Source organism: Pavona decussata, unplaced genomic scaffold (assembly GCF_977016875.1).
Source record: "Pavona decussata unplaced genomic scaffold, jaPavDecu1.1 SCAFFOLD_216, whole genome shotgun sequence".
In the NCBI taxonomy this organism is placed as follows: domain Eukaryota; kingdom Metazoa; phylum Cnidaria; class Anthozoa; order Scleractinia; family Agariciidae; genus Pavona; species Pavona decussata.
Window position 1 is genome coordinate 706,501 of NW_028145621.1, and position 20,356 is coordinate 726,856.

The window sequence follows — 20,356 nt, forward strand, 5'->3', positions numbered from 1 at the left end:
ACTGCCATCGATTTGTTTTTTTCGAACAACAAGGAGAAAGTACAAGCAGAATCGGCTTTACTTTCCTTTGAGAAAGCGCGCGCGTTACATCTGACGTCATTTCTATCCGGTCTGTACCCTTATGGACAATAGGGACTTTAAGATACGGCGACTACGGACTACGGACTACGGACGAGACGAAAATTAGGACTGGGACGAGACAAGTGTGCTCTCGCTTCTCACCGTCGTAAGCTGGCGACGGTGTGTATAGGCGAGGAATTTCACGTACTGCGATCAAGGTGAGTACAGAGTTATAAATTATTGTATGAGAAAAGAAAGGTTGCGTTAGAATATGGTCTGAGGGCTTGATGCTTTCTATCACGAACACCAAAAAGCAGATATTTAGCAATTTCAAGCGCTTTTGAACTCCAAAAAGCGAAAAAATTTACGGCTAAGTCGTGTTTACTGATTTTGACCGCCAATTTGTGTTTACTTTTATTTACATGAGAAACAAAACTTGCGAGTGAAACACGCTCTTTGCATTTTGTAGGCAAAAATGACTTCTCCCCAAGTGGAAATGTAAGTACACAGCCTTTTTATCTTTTACCAAAGTATTTGCAAGGAAATTATGATTGAAGTAGTATCTAACCTGTCTAACGTGTGCATTAAATTTTGACTTGCAGCGTCTACAGAGCACCTGAACTGTGGAGGAACCCCAAGAATCTCGGCTAAACGAGGAAGATCTTCCTTGTTCACTCTGAACTCAGTTAAACATTCACTTGAGTCAAAGGAGTCGAGACAAAAACAATCGTACTCCCAGTATGGATATGATAGATTTACTGACTTATAGGCATCAAACAGAAGTACGAATTCTTCTTCGTCGATTATTTCGTCCACTAAAGAGTAAACCAGGGCATCTCGAACCTTTTCAAAAGACATTCTGGACGCAAAATATGAAAAAAGTAAGCGAGTTTTTTTCTTGAGTTTACTTCGCGCTTTGTTCGTAGTCCGGTGTCTGTAGTCTGCGATCTTAACTTCGTATTTTCGCACCACTGTTGTGTATTCGGCCCAGTCCTCCATAGCAAGAAAACCTTGCGTCCAACCGTAGTCCGTAGTCCGTAGTCGCCGTATCTTAAAGTCCCTAATAGCTACGAACCAAGCATTGGAAGAACAAACGTCTTGTGCTTATGCTTACGATGCGCAGTTTTCCGTAATGAGAACGGCTGCAACATAAGTGAAGGGCAGTCAACCGTTTCGTCCGCCATCTTCAGTTTACATCGAGGGGAGCTGCTAAAGAGAATTCCGTCAAGAAGTGGTATTCTCCCGGGAGAGGCGGTACTTCCCTATATGGGCTATATGGGGACGTGCCGCTGGATTTGGCCCCTCTGCCCTGAACAATTTAAAGCGAGTCTGTCCTGGACCCGTCCTAGATAGGGTATGGTTGCAAGACTTTCGTCGAGCATTTGGCAATCCGAAATCAGAGACGTTAGTCTGTATTTATTTTAGTGAACAATGCTTCACGTGAATTAAGTTTCCACCTTAGGTTCACCGCTGTTGGCCATCACTTCTAGGTAATGTATTATTTTATCTGTTGTGATTGGCGTTCGCGTTTTGAACAATGCGTGGAACATCACGACCGGTAAGTGACAGTGGGCCTTTAAATGTAACTACTTATGATTGCCAATAAACACTTGTGTAAAACAAGAGCTAGATGTTGTCCTTTATCCTAATAAGGTATTAAAATATAGAGCGTTGTCCTACACAGGGTAGGTATTTAAGGTTATTTTCGTCTTAAACAGGGTCAGGATTTCAAATCCCCAGCGGCACCCCTATACCCAAAAACGGGTCAAGTACCCCACTCCCCTGGGGGGCTTATGCGCGTGCGTCTGTCCGTATGGTTATGTAGCTAGTGTTCTCGCTTGTTCATCCTTTTTCTTACCATTATGCTTATGTCCTAGTGAAAACCAGCCTATATAGGGGAGGACTTCCCCGGGATTTTTCACTCTTTTTAATATTCTGAGAATAATAGGGTCTTAAACATTGCTGCTCATATTTTTTGTCATTTTGATGCAGCAGGAAACATTTACCGACAAAATGAGAGTTTATCAATTATCTTGACGCAACAGTAACTGGAATAACAATAATAATAGGAACCGCGGTGAATGGGTTTTATATCTTTCTCTTGCTTCAGGTAATATTTCTTTGATTTCGGTGGTATATCAGATATTTAATTCTCACTTACTTTATAATTACTTAAAAATATTATGCATAGCATGATCAAACTCAGTTAACCCTGGGGGCGTGAGTTTTAATAAGCACGTGCGGGGCGCCCCACGACCGCCACACAAAAATAGAGGAATTAGGGAAGGAAAAATACAAAATATGTTAAATCTATAAAACTATAATCAAAGAAGACGGATGTAAAACGAGAAAAAAAGGTGGAAGAGTTACTGACTGTCAGTGATATCTGTCGCAGTGTTGAAATAATTAACTACCCTGACAGGGTAAAAAATATTCATGATCTGTGAAAAACGAATCAATCAATTGTAACCGCATACATATATTCCTTTGCACGACAAAAAATGACAACCTGACGGCAAAGGACGAGACTTCGAGACTACCGAATCAATACTGAAAATCACCAAATCAGCCATTGCCCCCGGGAAGGAAAATGTTTACTGGTTCACTGATAGCTACTGATAATGTCAGTCGATTAAACTGAGAAAACTACGTGCAACAAAGGCGACATCGTAAACTGAGGGCAATGTTTATTTACAAACTGAATTAATTTCTATCTTTATGAATATTGTGACTATTGTGTTAACTTGTTTAAGATATAGTGTTCGCGAAAAAAAAATTACGATCGTTAAAGAAAGTCAGTTCCTCAAGAAAAAGACGACTAAAATTGAGTGAAGTAGTATACAATATTCGTCTCAAAAAGTTTTCTTTTGTTTAAATTTTTAGAGTTCCTTTTATTGAGATTCAATATTTATAATCAACACAATCTTATTAGAGCATGAGCTAATAGTCCTCTGGCGAACGCGAAAAATTACGAGCGATGCTAATCCTTATGCGATTAACATGACGTGTACATAGTGTAACAAAGCTATCGACCTCAGAAGCTGAGCTCTCGGCTGCATATTTGCTCATATTGATCAACTGGACAACTGTTCTGTTTCGATCTGTTCTTTATTATTTTCCTTTGCCGAAACGTAAAGTTGAAGAAGCGTGACCGTATAGCAATGATAAGAACAGCTTTCTTGATTTTAGTTGCTGTAGCGTTGGCGGAGGGCGGCCTTCCAAGAGGTGAACCAAACAGGCCACATAAACAGCCACAGGTATTTAATGCCAGTGATCTGCAGGCAGAGCGGCGTTATCTCAGTTTCTGTTTTTATTTCGATTCAACATTCCCAAGGATAAAAGGGACTATATAATTAGTTTGACTAATAATTTGATTCAATTCCCGCGCGCAGCTCAGCTGGTAACAGTTTCAATGATTAGTAAACATTATACCTTTCGTCTTTCTGGGCGTAAGTTTTCACTGGGCAATAATGACAATTTTCGAAACTGTACAACGATTCAAAGCCAAAAAGAAAAGCGAGACCTTAAAGAAAGTTTAAAAAGATCAATTAATTAAAACACACACACACACTCTCCAGATTTTTTCCGTGGTCGACTTGTGTCAAATGAACTCTCGAAAATCAACAAACCGAAAGTCCATTGTAATCAAATGTTAATTTTCAATCACACAAAAAAATTCGTCAACTCTATTTTAATACTTCCCTTGTTTCTTATGAACCTATATTGTCGATAGATAGCTACAATTGGCGAGATCGACACCCAGCGCAAATTTAATTAATTTAATTTATAGGCCTATGAACGATACTGTAAATAAAGCTGGCATCTTGATAGGACGTTTTACATCAATTTTTCTTTCCATTTTGTACTTTTTCAGTACTTGATATTTACTAAACGTGATACTTACTAAACGTGATACTTACTAAACGTGATATTTACTAAACCTTGTATCACGTATCTAGATCCTGTTTTACCGATACTTCACACCCATGAAACTTGCAAGAGCTGCAACCTTCATCCATCACCACCATTCTCTCACGGCTCGAAGCCTCACATTCCTCAGCGCTCCGAAAGACTGGTACCGGCTGATGATCGTCCCCCTGATACCTCCAAAGATCACCACTGCGAATGACAACCTGGTGATTAAGATGGCGGTTGGTTTGGAGACAAAGTACGGCCAAGAAGATAGTGATCCTTCCTTTGTTGTTTCTGATGGCAGTCGATTTATTGGCGCAATAACCAATGATAAACGTGACTACGGGAGTGATGCTCCTTGCTATGGCATCGAAGGAGGCAGTGGGCCAACCATGAACAGTCACTACTACACTGGTAAAAATCGCCCCAAACTTTCGGAAAAGTACTATCCAGGAAGGTTTGAGATCCAGTTAAGCCTGTCAGACCGGTAGGGAACCTGTTTTGTTGCTCTGGACGGAGGCTTTAGCAGAGAAATGATTTACCAGAACAAGCTGAATCCGCGTAATGGCCTGTTTCTGGAAATTTATGGCAATCATGCCAAAGAGAAAGAAGGAATCAAGTACATCGAGGTTAACATCCTGAAAGAGAACTGACCTCATTGTAAAGAGTATGGTAGACTGAAGCTAGCAATTAAAAGCGAATTAATAAAACATGAGTCTACACCAACTTAAGCCTCTTTCCTATCTATTCCTTCTCTCAACACCCCCTTCCCCACCCCCACCCTTGCATAATTGCAAAACGAAAAGAAAAAGAAACGCACACTGTACACAAATATATCAATCCACCTTTTCTTAAGAGAGTGTTCTTTTAACTAAAACAAAGTCTACAAAGTCGCCCTGCACGTGCAGGTCGAATAGCGTGTGTAATAGCGTTTCCTTTTGGCCAGGCGAAAATTGGATTGAGAGCGAAAACGGAGAAGGGGAGGGGAGAGGAGACGGAGGAAATGGAAGTTTCCTATCTGTCCTCTCCCCTCTCCCCTTCCTCCGGGTTTTTGGCTCTCGTCCCAGTTTACTCTACATAGAGATAGTTAAGTCGGCTCGACTTCTTGCAGGAATCCACTTTCTGTGCTCTCATTGACTGAAAACAACACGCACCGTGGAACACGAAAAAAAGCCACATTTTTCAGCATTGGGCCGCTTCGTTCCTGATTTATTGCCATAACCGACAATATGGCAAAGGACCATGATGAAAACGACTAATTTCTTTCCTGAAAACGTCAAAAAACCGTACAATATGCTCCCGCGCTGCTGATTCACACAAGACCGGCAATCGCCACTACGATGGAACAAAAAGTATGGCGGACAAAGTCCGTCGTCATGACGATATAGAAATAGGGTCACGTGTGTGAAAAATGCTCTTTAGCTGACGTTCCAACGCAGAAAACGAAACAAAAAAGCGTAATAATAAGAAATTTGAGAGAGTAACATAACATAGGAGGATAAAAGACTGGAAAAATGGTCTCATCTCTCCTATTTAGACCCAAAGGTTCAAGGGTTTGACCTCTGTCGATAAGGTATACCTCTCTCCTCGATTAGATTTGATGAGTGCAAGCCTTGTCTTTGTTTCTAGCCAAGAGCGAAAGACAGGAAACATCCTTCGCATCATGTCACCGATTGCCGTGTTAATTGTCTTGCTTACAATACACCAATCTTCAGCTAATTCACAGGTAAATGACAACTAATGGTTTAATTTGCAGCGTAGAATTTTTGAAAAGGATACAACTCAAGCATCCCGCTATATAGTGAAATGAGGTGTTCAAAATATGGGAGACCCCCCGCACAGGTTTGCCTTATAGTCGAGAAAAATATCAAAATATGGAGAGAGGTGTTGGTTTAGGAACCGCAGTAGCTTAGAAATGACTTGTAAATGTTCGGCGAATATGTTGACAAATAGCTGAGAATTGAGTGATCATCAGTGCTTACAAGAGCTAGCAAAGAAAACCAATTCTATACAGTATCGAACAGAAACTGAAAATATCAAATATATGCCACCTTAGGTTTCCTCGCTAACAGCATGCCATTTTTCACGGTTTAGAGAGTGAAGTGGATTAACCTTTGCTCCTCTGAGGAGCTTGGCCAGGATCCAGGAGTACGTCGCTGAGTTGCCAAGACAACAAGAAGAACAAGGGCAATTTTTGTCCCGCGTGTGAGTTAATTCGCTTCAAAGTAGAAACTTGCATGAATCTCATAAAACAAAAGGCCTTGGCTCCCAACAGGTTTTAAGACATCACGACCGAGGCAAAGATCTTCCTCGTGGGAGCAGCGATGGTTAGGTGGTGAGAGCACTCGCCTCCCACCAATTTGGCCTGGGTTCGATTCCCGGACACGCGTCATAAAATGGCAGTCACTATAATGAGTAGCTAGGCGAACTTTCGCAGAAAATTAGATTTGAAAAGAATCGTTGAGAAACGCACACTTCGATTGATATTTTCACAAACTGTGTCTCACAACGTCTGTTGAAGAGTAAATTGAGCGCAAATTTTAGAATACATGTAATTTTAAAATGTAGCGAAACGAACTGATACCATCTATAACATAACTTTAAAACTTTGAAGTGATTCACGATTTTCTACTTCTGTAAATAACCAAACAATTAAAAGACAAAGAATATGTAGATTCTTGAAGTGTTTGTTTGCTCGTGAAGTTCTTGGCTTTACGCAGCCGCCTCAACCGTAGTTTTCTTTCTTCCTTCCTTCCTTTCTTTCTTTCTTTCTTTCTTTTCCTTCTTTTCTTCTTTCTCTCTTTAAATCTCTGGACCACATTACGCCGCAAACTATCTTGCGAAAAACGAACGCTGAACCTTGATTATACACTTCTATATTTTTGTTATCTCATATTTACAAGTACGCTGTCTTCATGTCATGTATTAGCCAATCATTTTTTGCATGTATTTTTTCAAATTTTAATTTTAGGAGCCGTTAGTATATTTTTGTTATCTCATATTTACAAGTACGCTGTCATCATATCATGTGTTAGCCAATCATGTTTTTCCATGTATTTTTCAAACTTGAATTTAAGGAGCCGTTATTATATTTTCCTTCAGTATAGCTCTGGCCCTGAGGAAGACTAATTCTATTAGTCGAAATATTGGCCACTAATAAATCTGCCCTTTGCCGTAGTGCCAGCCTTGCATTCAGTTTTGTATTTTCACGTTCAAGTGACGCCTGACACGAGGTCTTTCACAAGAGAGATCCGGCAAAATTACCAGCAAGTTTAATTCCTGCGTTGTGTGGACCTCTGCATTTAAAAGTTTTCTATCTTGCGCTTTTACCGGCCGCTCATGAATGTGCCCTCAATAAGACTAAAGCCACAAAAATCTCGACTAGTCCACAGGCAGCCCAAGCTCAATTTCAGAGAACCGTTGAATTATAAGGATTTGTATGGGAATAAAACGGATTTGTGTTAAATGGTAGAAAATAATAGTGTTTTGACAATAAAGTCAACTTACCCTGTTTCTTCTTGTATTCTTTGTCATTCACCAGCTTTTCAAGCCGATTCGCAGCGATTTCGGCGAGTAAGCGTCATTCGGGTTTCCATTGTTAAGTGTAACGAAAGGCCGAACTCTATTTCAGCCATGCTCGAAGCGTGTAACGAAATAAATCCGTTGAAATCATCCCTAGTGTCCCAATTCCTTCATACAATCAAAGTAGAGATGAATACCTATCCTTCCAGCGCATTTCCGACTCAATTGAAGCCCTATCACACTTTCTCTAGAAAGATTTTCTTCAAGTCAGCTCGCTTCTGAAATTTCAAAAGACCCGCGGCCAGAACGCCATGGACACATTGTGCGTTCGAACAGCACGCTGGGTAACAAAAGTTCCCTGGCACGGGTGGACAGCGGCCAGTTGTACACAGGCAAACAGATTTGTTCACGGGGTCTCTATGTGTCTTTTTTGTCAAGAACGTCAAGGGACCATTGTTTCCATCGACCAATCAAAATTACTACCGGATGTGTTTTCCAAATTAAAAAGGTCGCGATCTATTCAACCTAAATTTCCGGTACAGAATAAAATATATGGACAACCTGTTGTTTGTTTCCCGGGAATTTTTGGAGTCTTTCTAGAGCAAGTCATATCATTTGTTCATTTTCACTCAGGCGGAGAGTAGCGACAACCAGAAATAGGTCTCCGTTCGCAGGCTAACTCAGTCTCCCACGCACGGTGTTTTTAGAGAAGGCCGGTAACAACTCCCCTAAAAACGTCTACTGTAACTGGGAAAATGAAAGGGGTTTAATATTTGCAAGTAGGTTTTCGCGGGTATATTATATTATTGATTTTCATTCAGTTTAAACAAATATTCTGCCGTGCACGGTCGAAGTTAGGCCCCGTTTATATGGGGAAAAGTTGTCCCGGCTAAAAGGGTCACTCGCCTACCCGAGCTACCCTGGGCGAGCCAACGTTTCCTACATTTCCTTACAAAACTTGGCGAACCGTTTACATGAGAAACAAAAAGCTGGCTCGGCTGGAAGGGTGACCCACCGAGCCGGGTCACCCTTTTTCGATGGTAGGGTCACCCTCCTAGCCGGGCCAACTTTTCTCCATATTATAAACACTTTGGCTCGCCCAGCCGGGTCAACTCCGTCAAGGCGAGACAATCAGAGCATGCGCGAGCGCTGTTGGCTCGGGCAAAGGTGTCAACTTTTTTCTCATATAAACGCTCGCTGAAGTTGACTAGGCTGGTGACCCTCTTTCCCGGGACAACGTTTCTCCATGTAAACGTTGCCTTAACCTTAGGGGCGTGAGTTTTAATGAGTTCGTGCGGGGCGCCCCACGTCTTCGATCCACACAAAAAATCACAAACAAAAATAGAGGAATAAGAGGAGGAAAAAATTATAAAATACATTGAGCTTATAACTGACTATGTAAACAGACGTCCGGATGTATATACTGAAAACATCAAGGAGAAAGAGTTTGTTCCCTTGCTGTCAGTGACTATCTGTTGCAGTGTTGAACAATTAACTATGCTGACCGTAAGCAAACTCATGTACAGCAAGGAGACACCAATGTTTAATTACGGACGGAATAGGCCTCATCACGGTTTTGGACGCCATTTTGACGGGTAGGGAAACAGGCTTGAAATAACACTGTTTGTATGGAAATCCGATGTCAAATAATTTTCATAAAACATCATTTCTGAAAAATTCATGAATTGGAAACTTTTGGCACTAGAAAAAGGATTTTAGGAACAAAATTAGAGGGATGTAGCTGTGACAGAAACCGTCCAATCGTGTTTTGAACTTTCCATATATTTGTCTGTAAGAGCACCAGCCGTGAGCTGCTACTAAAAATAGTTCGCGGGAAAAAATACAGGGAAATGTATGGAAAGTTCAAAACACGACTGGACGCTTTCTGTCACAGCTACATCCCTCCAATTTTGTTCCTAAAATCCAGAAGCGATGTTTTATGAAAATTATTTGACATCGGATTTCCATACAAACACTGTTATTTCAAGCCTGTTTGCCTACCCGTCAAGAGCGCGTCGAAAACCGTGATAAGGCCTATTAATTTCTGTCGTTATGAATACTGTACCATGTCAGTGTTTTAGAAATAGTGTTCGCAAAAAAAAAATAGGATCGTTAAAGAAAGTCAGTTCCTCGGGAGAAAGAGGAAAAAATGAGCTAAGTAATGTACAATATTGGTCTTAAAAAAGCGCCTCTTTTGTTTAATTCTAGAGCCCCTCTTAATTATTGAGATTCAATGTCTATGACAAACATAATCTAAATAGAAAGTGAGCTAATAGTTCTCTGGCGAACGCGAAAAATTACGAGCGATGCTAATCTTTTAACTAGCATGACGTGTCTACAGTCTAACGAACCTAATAGAATTGACCTCGCACACTGAGCTCGGCATATTTGTTCATATTGATCAACAGGACAACTTTGTTCTGTTTTGATCTGTTCTATATTATCTTCCGTTGCCGAAACGTAAATTAATTTGAAGAAGCGTGACCGCCGCATAGCAATGATCAGAACAGCTTTGTTAATTTTTGTTGCTGTAGCGTTGGTAGATGGAGGAGATAAACCAAACAGGCAGTATAAACAGCCACAGGTACTTTATGCCATCGATTTGTTTTCGTTTAACACCGGGGAGCTTTCTTTGTTTACAGTTAGCTTCAGTTTGTTACAGAATAATGACAGTAATACCTGAATAGTACGAACTATTAGCAGACGTTTGTCTGTAAAGCGGCGCTGTTAACTCAGTGTTCCGCGCGCGTTTTTGACTGATTTTCATTCAACAATCCCAAGAATGGAAAGGACTGTCTTAGTCGCATTTAGGTACATGTAGCTTAGCTAATACTGATTCAATTGCCGTGCGCAGCTGGTAACTGTTTACAATTATTACAAAAAAGTACCTTTCGACTTTCAAGGCATAATTTTTGCTTGGTAACTGACTCAGTTATTATTTTCGAAACTGTACAACGACTCAAAAGCTGAGAAGAAAAGCACATGAGACCTTTAAGAAAGTTTGAAAAGTGAAAAGCTCCGGATTTTTCCCGTGGTCGACTTGTGTGAAATCACGAACACTTGGTAATCAATAAACCGAAAGTCTCTTTCAATCGAATTTTAATTATCAATAACACAAAACAAATACGTTAACTCTATTTTAATATTTCACTTCCTTCTTATAACTTCTTATGAACCTAGCCTGCCCAAGAAAAGTTATGCAATTGGCAAGATCACACTCAGCGCAGATTTAATCTAGAGCGGAATGCCTTTGACCTCAGTATAGACAATGTAGCTTCTGGTTGATTTGCGCTAGCTAGCTTCGTAAGAGGATTTTCTTTGGGCTGTGGGACAACTGGTTATTACATCAATTTTTCAGGCTTTCCATTTTGTACTGTTTCAGTGCTGCATACTTGTATGTACTAAACGTTTGATATTTTCATTTCCTTATATGATTATCTAGATCCTGTTTTACCGATACTTCACACCCATGAAACTTGCAAGAGCTGCAACCTTCATCCATCACCACCATTCTCTCACGGCTCGAAGCCTCACGTTCCTCAGCGCTCCGAGAAACAACTATCGGCTGATGATCGTTCCTCTGATACCTCCAAAGACCACCACTGCGAATGACAACCTGGTGATCAAGATGGCGGTTGGCTTGGAGACAAAGTACGGGCAAGGAGAAAGTGACCCTTCTTTTGTTGTTTCTGATGGCAGTCGATTTATTGGTGCACTAACCCTTGATAAAAATAACTACCCAAGCAGTGCTCCTTGCTTTGGCATGGAAGGTGCCAGTGGACCAACCACCAGTCGTCGTACTGATGTAACTCTCCCAAAACCTTCCGAGAAATACTACCCAGGAAGGTTTGAGATCCAGTTAAGCCTGTCAGACCGGTGGGGAACCTGTTTTGTTCCTCTGGATGGAGGCTTTAGCAGAGAAATGATTTACCAGAACAAGCTGAATCCGCGTAATGGCCTGTTTCTGGAAATTTATGCTGATGAAGCGAAGGAAAAGGAAGGCATCAAGTACATCGAGGTTACCATCATACAAGAGAACTGACCTCATTGTAAACAGCATGGTAGACTGAAGCTAACAAAAGCCAATAAAACCTGAGTTTACCCCACAGAAGCCTCTTTCCTATCTATTCCATATCTCAACACCCCCTTCCCCATCCCCACCCTTGCATAATTGCAAAACGAAAAGAAAAAGAAACACACACTGTACACAAATATATCAATCCATCTGTCCTTAAGAGAGTGTTCTTTGAACTAAAAAATGTCTACAAAGTCGCCCTGCACGTGGTCAAACAGCCTGCGTTGTAAGCCTTTTTTTTTTTTGCGATTTTGCGCATTTTTCGCTTTTTGGCCGCGCGAAAACTGGGTTGAGAGCGAAACGGAGGAGGGGAGGGGAGAGGAGAGAGAGGAAATGGAAGTTTTCTCTCTTTCCTCTGAGTCCTCTCCCCTCTCTCCTTCCCCCGGTTTTTTGGCTCTCGTCCCAGTTTACTCTAAATAGTCTCGACTTATGGCAGAAATCCACCTTCTGTGTTCTCCTTGACTGAAAACAACACGCGCCGTGGAACACGAAAAAAAGCCACATTTTTCAGCATAGGGTCGCTTCTTCCCTGATTTATTGCCATAACCGACAATGTTGCAAAGGACCATGATGAAAACGACTAATTTCTTTGGCTGAAAACGTCAAAAAACCTTACAATATGCTCCAGCGCTGCTGATTCACAGAAGACTGAATCGCTACTACGATGCAACACCAACATGGCGGACAAAGTCGGTCGTCATGACGATATGGAAATAGGGTCACGTGTGTGAAAAACGCTCTTTTACTGATGTTGCAAACGTAGAAAACAAAACAAAAAACGTGACAATAAGAAATTTGAGAAAGTAACATAAAAAAGGAGAATAAAAGACTGGAAAAATGGTCTCATCTCTCCTATTTAGACCTAAGGGTTCAAGAGTTTGACCTCTGTCGATGAGGTATGCCTCTCTAGCTTTGCGTACACCGTCACGATTAGATTTGATGAGGGCAAGCATTGTCTTTGTTTCTAGCCAAGAGCAAAAGACAGGAAACATCCTTCGCATCATGTCACCGATTGCCGTTTTAATTGTCTTGCTTACAATACACCAATCTTCGGCTAATTCACAGGTAAATGACAACTGATGGCGGTTTAATTTGCAGCGTAGAATTCGTTGAACAGGACACAACTCAGGGTTCACGCTATATCGTGAAATGAGGTGTTCAAAAGGGGGTAGGTTTTGACTATTTTGCCCTTCAGGAGGAATACGGTGATCCCTTTTAGGACCAATCAAAACATGCAAATTGATATACTCGGTTAACGTTTTGAGGTACAGACGGCAGACCCTCCGCACAGGTTTGTCTTTTAGTCGAGAAAAAGATCAAAATATGGAGAGAAGTGTTGGTTTAGGAACCTCAGTAGCTTAGAAATGACTTGTAACTAGTGTTCGGCGACTGTGTTGACAAATAGCTGGGAATTGAGTGATCATCAGTGCTCACAAGAGCTAGCAAAGAAAACCCATTCTACACTTAACGAACAGAAACTGAAAATGTCTAATATATACCACCTTAGGTTTTCTCGCTTACAGCATGCCATTTTGCACGGTTTAGAGAGTGAAGTGGATTAATCTTTGTTCCTCAGAGGAGCTAATCCGGAAGTGTGTCGCTGCGTTGCCAAGAAAACAAGAAGAAAAAAGGGCATTCTTTTTCTCGCGCGTGAGTTAATTCGCTTCAACGTAGAAACTTGTATGAATCTCATACAACAAAAGGCCCTGGCTACCAGCAAGGTTTAAGACATCTGTGACCGAGGCAAAGATCTTCCTCTTATCTTGGGAGCAGGGATGATACAGTGGTGAGAGTACACGCCTCCCACCAATTTGGCCTGAAGTTCGATTCCCGGGCACGCGTGATATGTGATGTGAGTTGAGCCGGTTTGGCCGAGGTTTTACTCCGGCTTCTCTTCTTAATTTCAAACTTCCAGTTTGAGTAACGCTCTGCGCTTGTTACATTGACACTTAAGAAACGTTATTTATTTATTTATTTATTTATTTATTTGTTTGTTTGTTTGTTTGTTTGTTTGTTTCATCTACTGTCAAGTTCACCTCTTTATGACTTGTAAACTGCCTACAAGAAATACCTTTCTTGTAGTCTATACCCTGCTTGTTAGATGAAGGAGCGGATGTGAGTACCGGCCGGCCCGCATAATCATGATTGGTGTTTGGCAGCTGTTAGCAACGGCTCCTCGTTGAGAAACTAATAACTGAAAAATATCTGTTATAAGTCAAGTGTAAAGGCCGATCTAGACTGTACAACTTTTGCTTACGACTGTCGGAAGCGATTTCTGTAACGTACGTTGGTCGTGTCATACGCCTGCTTGCCACAGTCATAGGATTTTGAAACATGAGTTTTGCCGTCCGAAATCTACTTTAACGCCTCAGTTGATTTTGTATTTTTTAATATATCCCTCAGTTAGTACACGCGCTGTGATTGCGGGTCTTTTCAGTTTGCGGGCCGTATTTCACTGTACGGCCCGCTAAATTTGAACTTCAAATAGTTTCCTTTCCCGTGCGCCTGATTAACCTCAGAGATATCACAAATATCTTACTAATTTCGTTTTCTCGGTCCGTACTGTAAGCTACGTACCCTCGCTTTTTCCCGTTGATTTATGGCCCGGAAAAAACTCGGTCCGTCACTTACAGTACGGGCCGAGAAAACGAGGTTAACAAGAGCTATGTTTTTTTTTTCAGGGGCGGCTTCAGTACTACCAGCTCTTTACACCAATGAAGCTTTTGCGAGCCGCTAGTTTTATTCACCATCAACATACCGTCACCGCCACAAAATTCACCTTCTTGAGCGCACCACAAAACTACGCCCGCCTGATGAAGATCCCGCTCATTCCAGCGGGAACCGTCGCCTCAGATGCCAACCTTGTTGTCAAAATGACAGTTGGAACTGACAAAGAGATTGGCCAGGGAGAAAGCGATCCTTCGTATGTCATTTCGGACGGTAAACACTTGATTGGTGCTCACATTCGCGACAAGAACACTTATAGATCTGCTGCTCCTTGCGTCAACGTCGAGGGATCCAGCAGTAATTTTTTCGGAACTCGTCGTTATGGTTCGGATTTGCCGAAGCCTTCCCAATTTGACTACCCGGGAAGGTTCGAAACCTGGCTGAACCTGTCTGACCGGTGGGGAACCTGTTTTGTCTCGCTCGACGGTGGCTTCAGCAGAGAGATGACCTTCCAGCGTAAGCTGAACCCCCACAATGGCCTTTTTCTGGAGATTTACGCCGATGCAAACAACGAAAAAGTAGGAATCAAGTACATTGAAGTGAGCATCCAGGAGGAAAATTGAAACGAGATTTAATTCACGAACAGCTTGCAATTTAAAGCTCTTTGACTATAATTGAATTAAAATATGCTGGTTAAAATCGTGAACTGAGAAGATATAGTTGTAAGTGGCGCTTAAAAACCATTTAACATAAGATTGATTTAGTGTGTTCATTTTGTAAAGTTTCTAATCCTCACAAAACTTACTGAGTAAGCTGTAATTTAGCAGAACCAGTTCGACTTTTAGCAGAGTCTGCGGATTTTTCTATTATTTCTCTCTTAGTTCTTTGGTTGTTTTAGTACACCTGATCGGATTTTTCATTTGCTTGTTTGTAAGTTCAGTTTTGGTTCAAGTTGTGAATGTTCTGTGAACCTTGCAAAGACCACTTGAACAACTACAGGAGCAATTTGTAGTCGGATCTGTGTGTAGATCAGGATAATTAATAAAATTATAAGATACTATCCTAAATAAATTAACTTGAAAGATGTAAAGCTGATGGAACAGCTAGATCTCTAATTTATTTTAATAAATTTGCTTCATATTTCTGTTAGAGAAAACTAGCTTTCATTGAGGGTTAGAATAATTAAGTGACAACGACAAACAAACGTTTACAACCACAAGAGTAAGAAAATTCTTAAACGTGATAAGCTGGCAAAAAATCTGTAAACAACCTCATGAAAATAGCTTATACCGGAGATATCATTTAAGTTAGGCTGCATATCGCCAACGGTTGGTAATCGAGTCTTTGTGAAAAATAAGTTTCATTGCGTCTGTCGTGAGCTGAGTATCGTTCTCTGGCTTTTCGAACGTGTCCCTGTGTCAAATTGGGAGGTCCAGAGGGATGATTCCGTACAGTGAGCCACTATTTGGGAACGTGTTACGCATTGCTCGCATTATTCTACAACACTTTGGATCTCCGAAAAGTATCATCAGATGCAACGGGCCGGGGAAAATACCGTCGAGTATCTGTAACTAGTAGATTAAAATTGTCCGGCCGCTATGTTACACAATAACAACTTTTAACGTTGTGTTAAAAATCTCCCTGCGTAGCAATTATTACAGTCGAACCTGTATAAAGCGTGATTCCATTGAATTGCATTGCGCATTCTTACTGAGCATAATTGCTTACGTCATTTGCGCGCGACTCTAGGATCTTGGCGTTAATGTTGTATTAGTCCGTTTCTATACCATGTTCTCCTTTGTCACCATTTTATCACTGCAGTTTCTTAACCAAGTAAGTGATTTTCTGAGGGCTTTTGTGAATAAACTTTACACTTAGTGAACAAATTCTTACATAAAATGTCGTTTCATTGTGATTGACGTGCTATTCTCTGCAACCTGTATTAAACGGTCACCTAGCCATTCCCGATCGAGGGTGACCGCTTAACACAAGTTTCACTGTACTAGGTATAATTTTATTGAGGCTACGAGTGTATGGAGAGAGCCATCGACTGTCGACTCGCCGTTCTGCATTGCACGTTTCTTTCTCTCTCTATCCCGCATTTCTCAATCGTTTTGAGATTCTGAGAATAAAAGGTCATCATTAAACGAGAAACATTGTTGCTCATATCTTTTAGGGTTAAGCAGGTAGAAACAAAATCCAATTTCCCCTAGGATTTGACCCCATTTTTTCAGTCATTTACTTTCAGTTAACTCGAACTCCCCGCAAACTCGAACTAACTTTACAAGCTTTAACTTTCGCTTGGCTCAAATTTACCTCGGTAACTCGACTTCTGTTGTAAAAAATGTCGCTTGTTAATCCTCAAAATGTCCGCAGAACATAGCTGATTGACGTGTCGAAATTTTATTGTTAACGCGATTGGCCTGTATTTTTTTTTTCTTTAGTGGTCCTTGATATGTCATTAAAATTTTGGCTAAAATACCCAGATTACTGAATCGTTGTCATCTTAAGTCTGTTATAAAACACACTTATTGCACCTAAGTGGCTCGTGATTGTGAGAGAATGATAAATTCAACGCTGACCGCCGCCAAGGGTGCTTGTCATAATAAATTTGTTTGAACAGGATCCACCATGTCGGGGGTACCACCTTTCTCAAGAACTGACTGCCGACAAAAAAAAAATATTGGCTTTAAAATTGAGTTGACACAGAAATATTCAACCAGCAGCAAGAGTCAACATTGCTAGATAAACAAGAAAAGTTAGGTTTGAATCTCATGGTCATTTTTTACTGCTGAGGTTGAGGAAGGGTTAAGGGGGGTGCAGGCAGAGACACCATCTATTTTGTGGTATAGTGGGTCATGTTCGAATCAGTTGTTTTTCTCCATTTCCTCAACACTAGTCTTCCACGCCGTTGTTACCAGGGGAAGAGGGTAACAACTCCCCTAAAAACGTCTACTCTAACTGCAAAAATCAGAAACGTTAATCAATTAAGTAAAGGGTTGCGCGGGTATATCAGTTATAATTTCAATTATTCTCATACATTCAGTGTAAACAAATTTTCTGTATTGCACGGTCAAAGTTAACCTTAAGCCAGCGACACACCTGGCGATTTTATACGCCGATCGCGGCGAATTTGATCGCCAGCGAAAATCGCAACTGATTTTCGCCACCGATTGATGCGGACACAGTTGGCGATTTTTTTCGCCAATCGCGGCGATGTGGCAGTTTCAAAAAGTCATGTGATAAAATCGCCCAATCTGATGGGTTGGCTTTACTGGCGATCCGCAGCAATAAACGCAGAAAATCGCGGAACGGCCACACATGGCGAATGCCGGCGCATTTAATCGCCGATATTTGCGATTTTATACGCCGATCTCAGCGATCGGCGAAAATCGCAATCTTCGCCGATCGCGGCGATCGGTGTATAAAATCGCCAAGTGTGTCGCTGGCTTTAGGGGCGTGAGTTTTAATAAGCACGTGCGGGGCGCCCCACGCCTTCCACACAAAAAACACAAACAAAAATAGAGGAATTAGAGAGGGGAAAATTATAAATACATTTAATTTATAAACTATATAACCTAAAAAGACAGCCGGATGTAAAAAGAGAAAATATCAACGAGGAAGAGTTTGTTCCCTTGCTGTCAGTGACTATCTGTCGAAGTGTTGAACAATTAAAAATACTGACAGTAAGCAAATTCACGTGCAGCAAGGAGACACTATGAGGTAGCAATGTTTAATTACGGACTGAATTAATTTCTCTCTTTATGAATACTGTGCCATGTCAGTGTTTTAGAAATAGTGTTCGCGAAAAAAAAAATAATAGGATCGTTAAAGAAAGTCAGTTCCTCGGGAGAAAGAGGAAAAAGACTGAGCTAAGTGTAAATTCTACTGAGTCTCTTTTAATTATTGAGATTGTTTATGACAAACACGATCTAAATCATCCTCTCTTGCCTGTTATAAATAGAAGGTGAGCTAATGGTCCTCTGGCGAACGCGAAAAATTACGAGCGATGCTAATCGTTTAGCTAGCATGACGTGTCTACAGTCAAACGAACCTTATAGAATTGACCTCGCAGACTGAGCTCGGCATATTTGTTCATATTGATCAACTGGACAACTTTGTTCTGTTTCGATCTGTTCTATATTATTTTCCGTTTGCCGAAACGTAAATTTGAAGAAGCGTGACCGCCGGATAGCAATGATCAGAACAGCTTTGTTGATTTTTGTTGCTGTAGCGTTGGTAGATGGAGGAGATAAACCAAACAGGCAGTATAAACAGCCACAGGTATTTTATGCCATCGATTTGTTTTCGTTTAACACCGGGGAGCTTCCTTTGTTTACAGTTAGCTTCAGTTTCTTACAGAATAATAACAGTAATACCTGAATAGTAAGGACTATTAGCAGACGTTTATCTGTAAGGCGGCGTTGTTAGCTCAGTTTTTGCTGATTTTCATTCAACAATTCTAAGAATGGAAAGGACCGTCTTACAGCTGGTCTTAGTCGCATTCAGGTCAGGCCTGACTAATACTGATTCAGTTGCCGTGTGCAGCTTATAACTGTTTACAATTATTACAAAAAAATTACCTTTCGACTTTCTAGGCGTAAGTTTTCGCTTGGTAACACTCAGTGATTATTTTCGAACTGTACAACGACTCAAAACTGAGCTGAGAAGAAAAGCAAGACCTTTAAGAAAGTTTGAAAAGTGAAAAGCTCCGGATTTTTCCGGTGATCGACTTGTGTGAAATCACAAACACTCGGTAATCAATAAACCGAAAGTCCCTTTCAATCGAATTTTAATTTTCAATAACATAAAACAAATACGTTAACTCTATTTTAATATTTCACTTGCTTCTTATAAGTTCTTATGAACCCAGCCTGCCCAAAAAAAGTTATGCAATTGGCAAGATCACACCCAGCGCAGATTTAATCTAGAGCGGAATGCCTTTGATCTCAGTATAGACAATGTAGCTTCTGGTTGATTTGCGCTAGCTAGCTTCGTAAGAGGATTTTCTTTGGGCTGTGGGACAACTGGTTAATACATCAATTTTTCTTTCCATTTTGTACTGTTTCAGTGCTGCATACTTGTATGTACTAAACGTTTGATATTTTCATTTCCTTATATGATTATCTAGATCCTGTTTTACCGATACTTCACACCCATGAAACTTGCAAGAGCTGCAACCTTCATCCATCACCACCATTCTCTCACGGCTCGAAGCCTCACATTCCTCAGCGCTCCGAGAAACTACTATCGGCTGATGATCGTTCCCCTGATACCTCCAAAGACCACCACTGCGAATGACAACCTGGTGATCAAGATGGCGGTTGGCTTGGAGACAAAATACGGGCAAGGAGAAAGTGACCCTTCTTTTGTTGTTTCTGATGGCAGTCGATTTATTGGTGCACTAACCGTTGATAAAAATAACTACCCAAGCAGTGCTCCTTGCTTTGGCATGGAAGGTGCCAGTGGACCAACCACCAGTCGTCGTACTGATGTAACTCTCCCAAAACCTTCCGAGAAATACTACCCAGGAAGGTTTGAGATCCAGTTAAGCCTGTCAGACCGGTGGGGAACCTGTTTTGTTCCTCTGGACGGAGGCTTTAGCAGAGAAATGATTTACCAGAACAAGCTGAATCCGTGTAATGGCCTGTTTCTGGAAATATATGGCGATGATGCGAAAGAAAAAGAAGGCATCAAGTACATCGAGGTTACCATCATGCAAGAGAACTGACCTCATTATAAACAGCATGGTAGACTGAAGCTAACAAAAGGTAATAAAACATGAGTCTACACTAACCTAAGACTCTTTCCTATCTATTCCTTCTCTCAACACCCCCTTCCCCATCCCCCACCCTTGCAGAATTGCAAAACGAAAAGAAAAAGAAACACACACTGTACACAAATATATCAATTCACCTCTCCTTAAGAGAGTGTTATTTGAACTAAAACAAAGTCTACAAAGTCAACCTGCACGTGGTCGAACAGCGTGTGTAGCAAGCCTTTCCTTTGGGCCGCGCGAAAATTGGGTTGAGAGCGAAACAGATGAAGGGAGGGGAGGGGAGAGGAGAGAGAGGAAAGGAAAGTTTCCTCTCTCTCCTCTCCCCTCCCCCTTTCCTCCGG

General features: G+C 41.1%; 2 protein-coding genes and 1 pseudogene across 7 annotated transcripts; all 3 read left to right on the forward strand.

Annotated features, from left to right (window-relative positions):
• Positions 1 to 2,937: 2,937 nt before the first annotated feature.
• LOC146459817 (uncharacterized) lies at positions 2,938 to 20,032 on the forward strand (annotated as a pseudogene). Its single transcript, XR_014857813.1, has 3 exons — positions 2,938 to 3,317; positions 4,020 to 4,639; positions 19,983 to 20,032. The product of XR_014857813.1 is annotated as an uncharacterized LOC146459817 (transcript).
• On the forward strand, positions 5,472 to 15,392 carry LOC146459818 (uncharacterized). Of its 5 annotated transcripts, XM_085088893.1 has the most exons (3): positions 12,398 to 12,741; positions 12,848 to 12,860; positions 14,251 to 15,392. In XM_085088893.1, the coding sequence occupies exons 1-3, from the start codon at positions 12,719 to 12,721 to the stop codon at positions 14,857 to 14,859; spliced, it is 645 nt and encodes a 214-aa protein (XP_084945019.1). In that variant the 5' UTR covers positions 12,398 to 12,718; the 3' UTR covers positions 14,860 to 15,392. The 5 variants fall into 5 exon arrangements, with proteins under 5 accessions (XP_084945017.1, XP_084945016.1, XP_084945018.1 ...); XM_085088891.1 differs by lacking the exons at positions 12,398 to 12,741; positions 12,848 to 12,860; positions 14,251 to 15,392 and adding exons at positions 5,472 to 5,698; positions 10,937 to 11,585; XM_085088890.1 differs by lacking the exons at positions 12,398 to 12,741; positions 12,848 to 12,860 and adding an exon at positions 5,529 to 5,698.
• LOC146459819 (uncharacterized) lies at positions 18,272 to 20,032 on the forward strand. The gene is made up of 2 exons (XM_085088900.1): positions 18,272 to 18,520; positions 19,368 to 20,032. The coding sequence occupies exons 1-2, from the start codon at positions 18,434 to 18,436 to the stop codon at positions 19,965 to 19,967; spliced, it is 687 nt and encodes a 228-aa protein (XP_084945026.1). The 5' UTR covers positions 18,272 to 18,433; the 3' UTR covers positions 19,968 to 20,032.
• Positions 20,033 to 20,356: the final 324 nt, after the last annotated feature.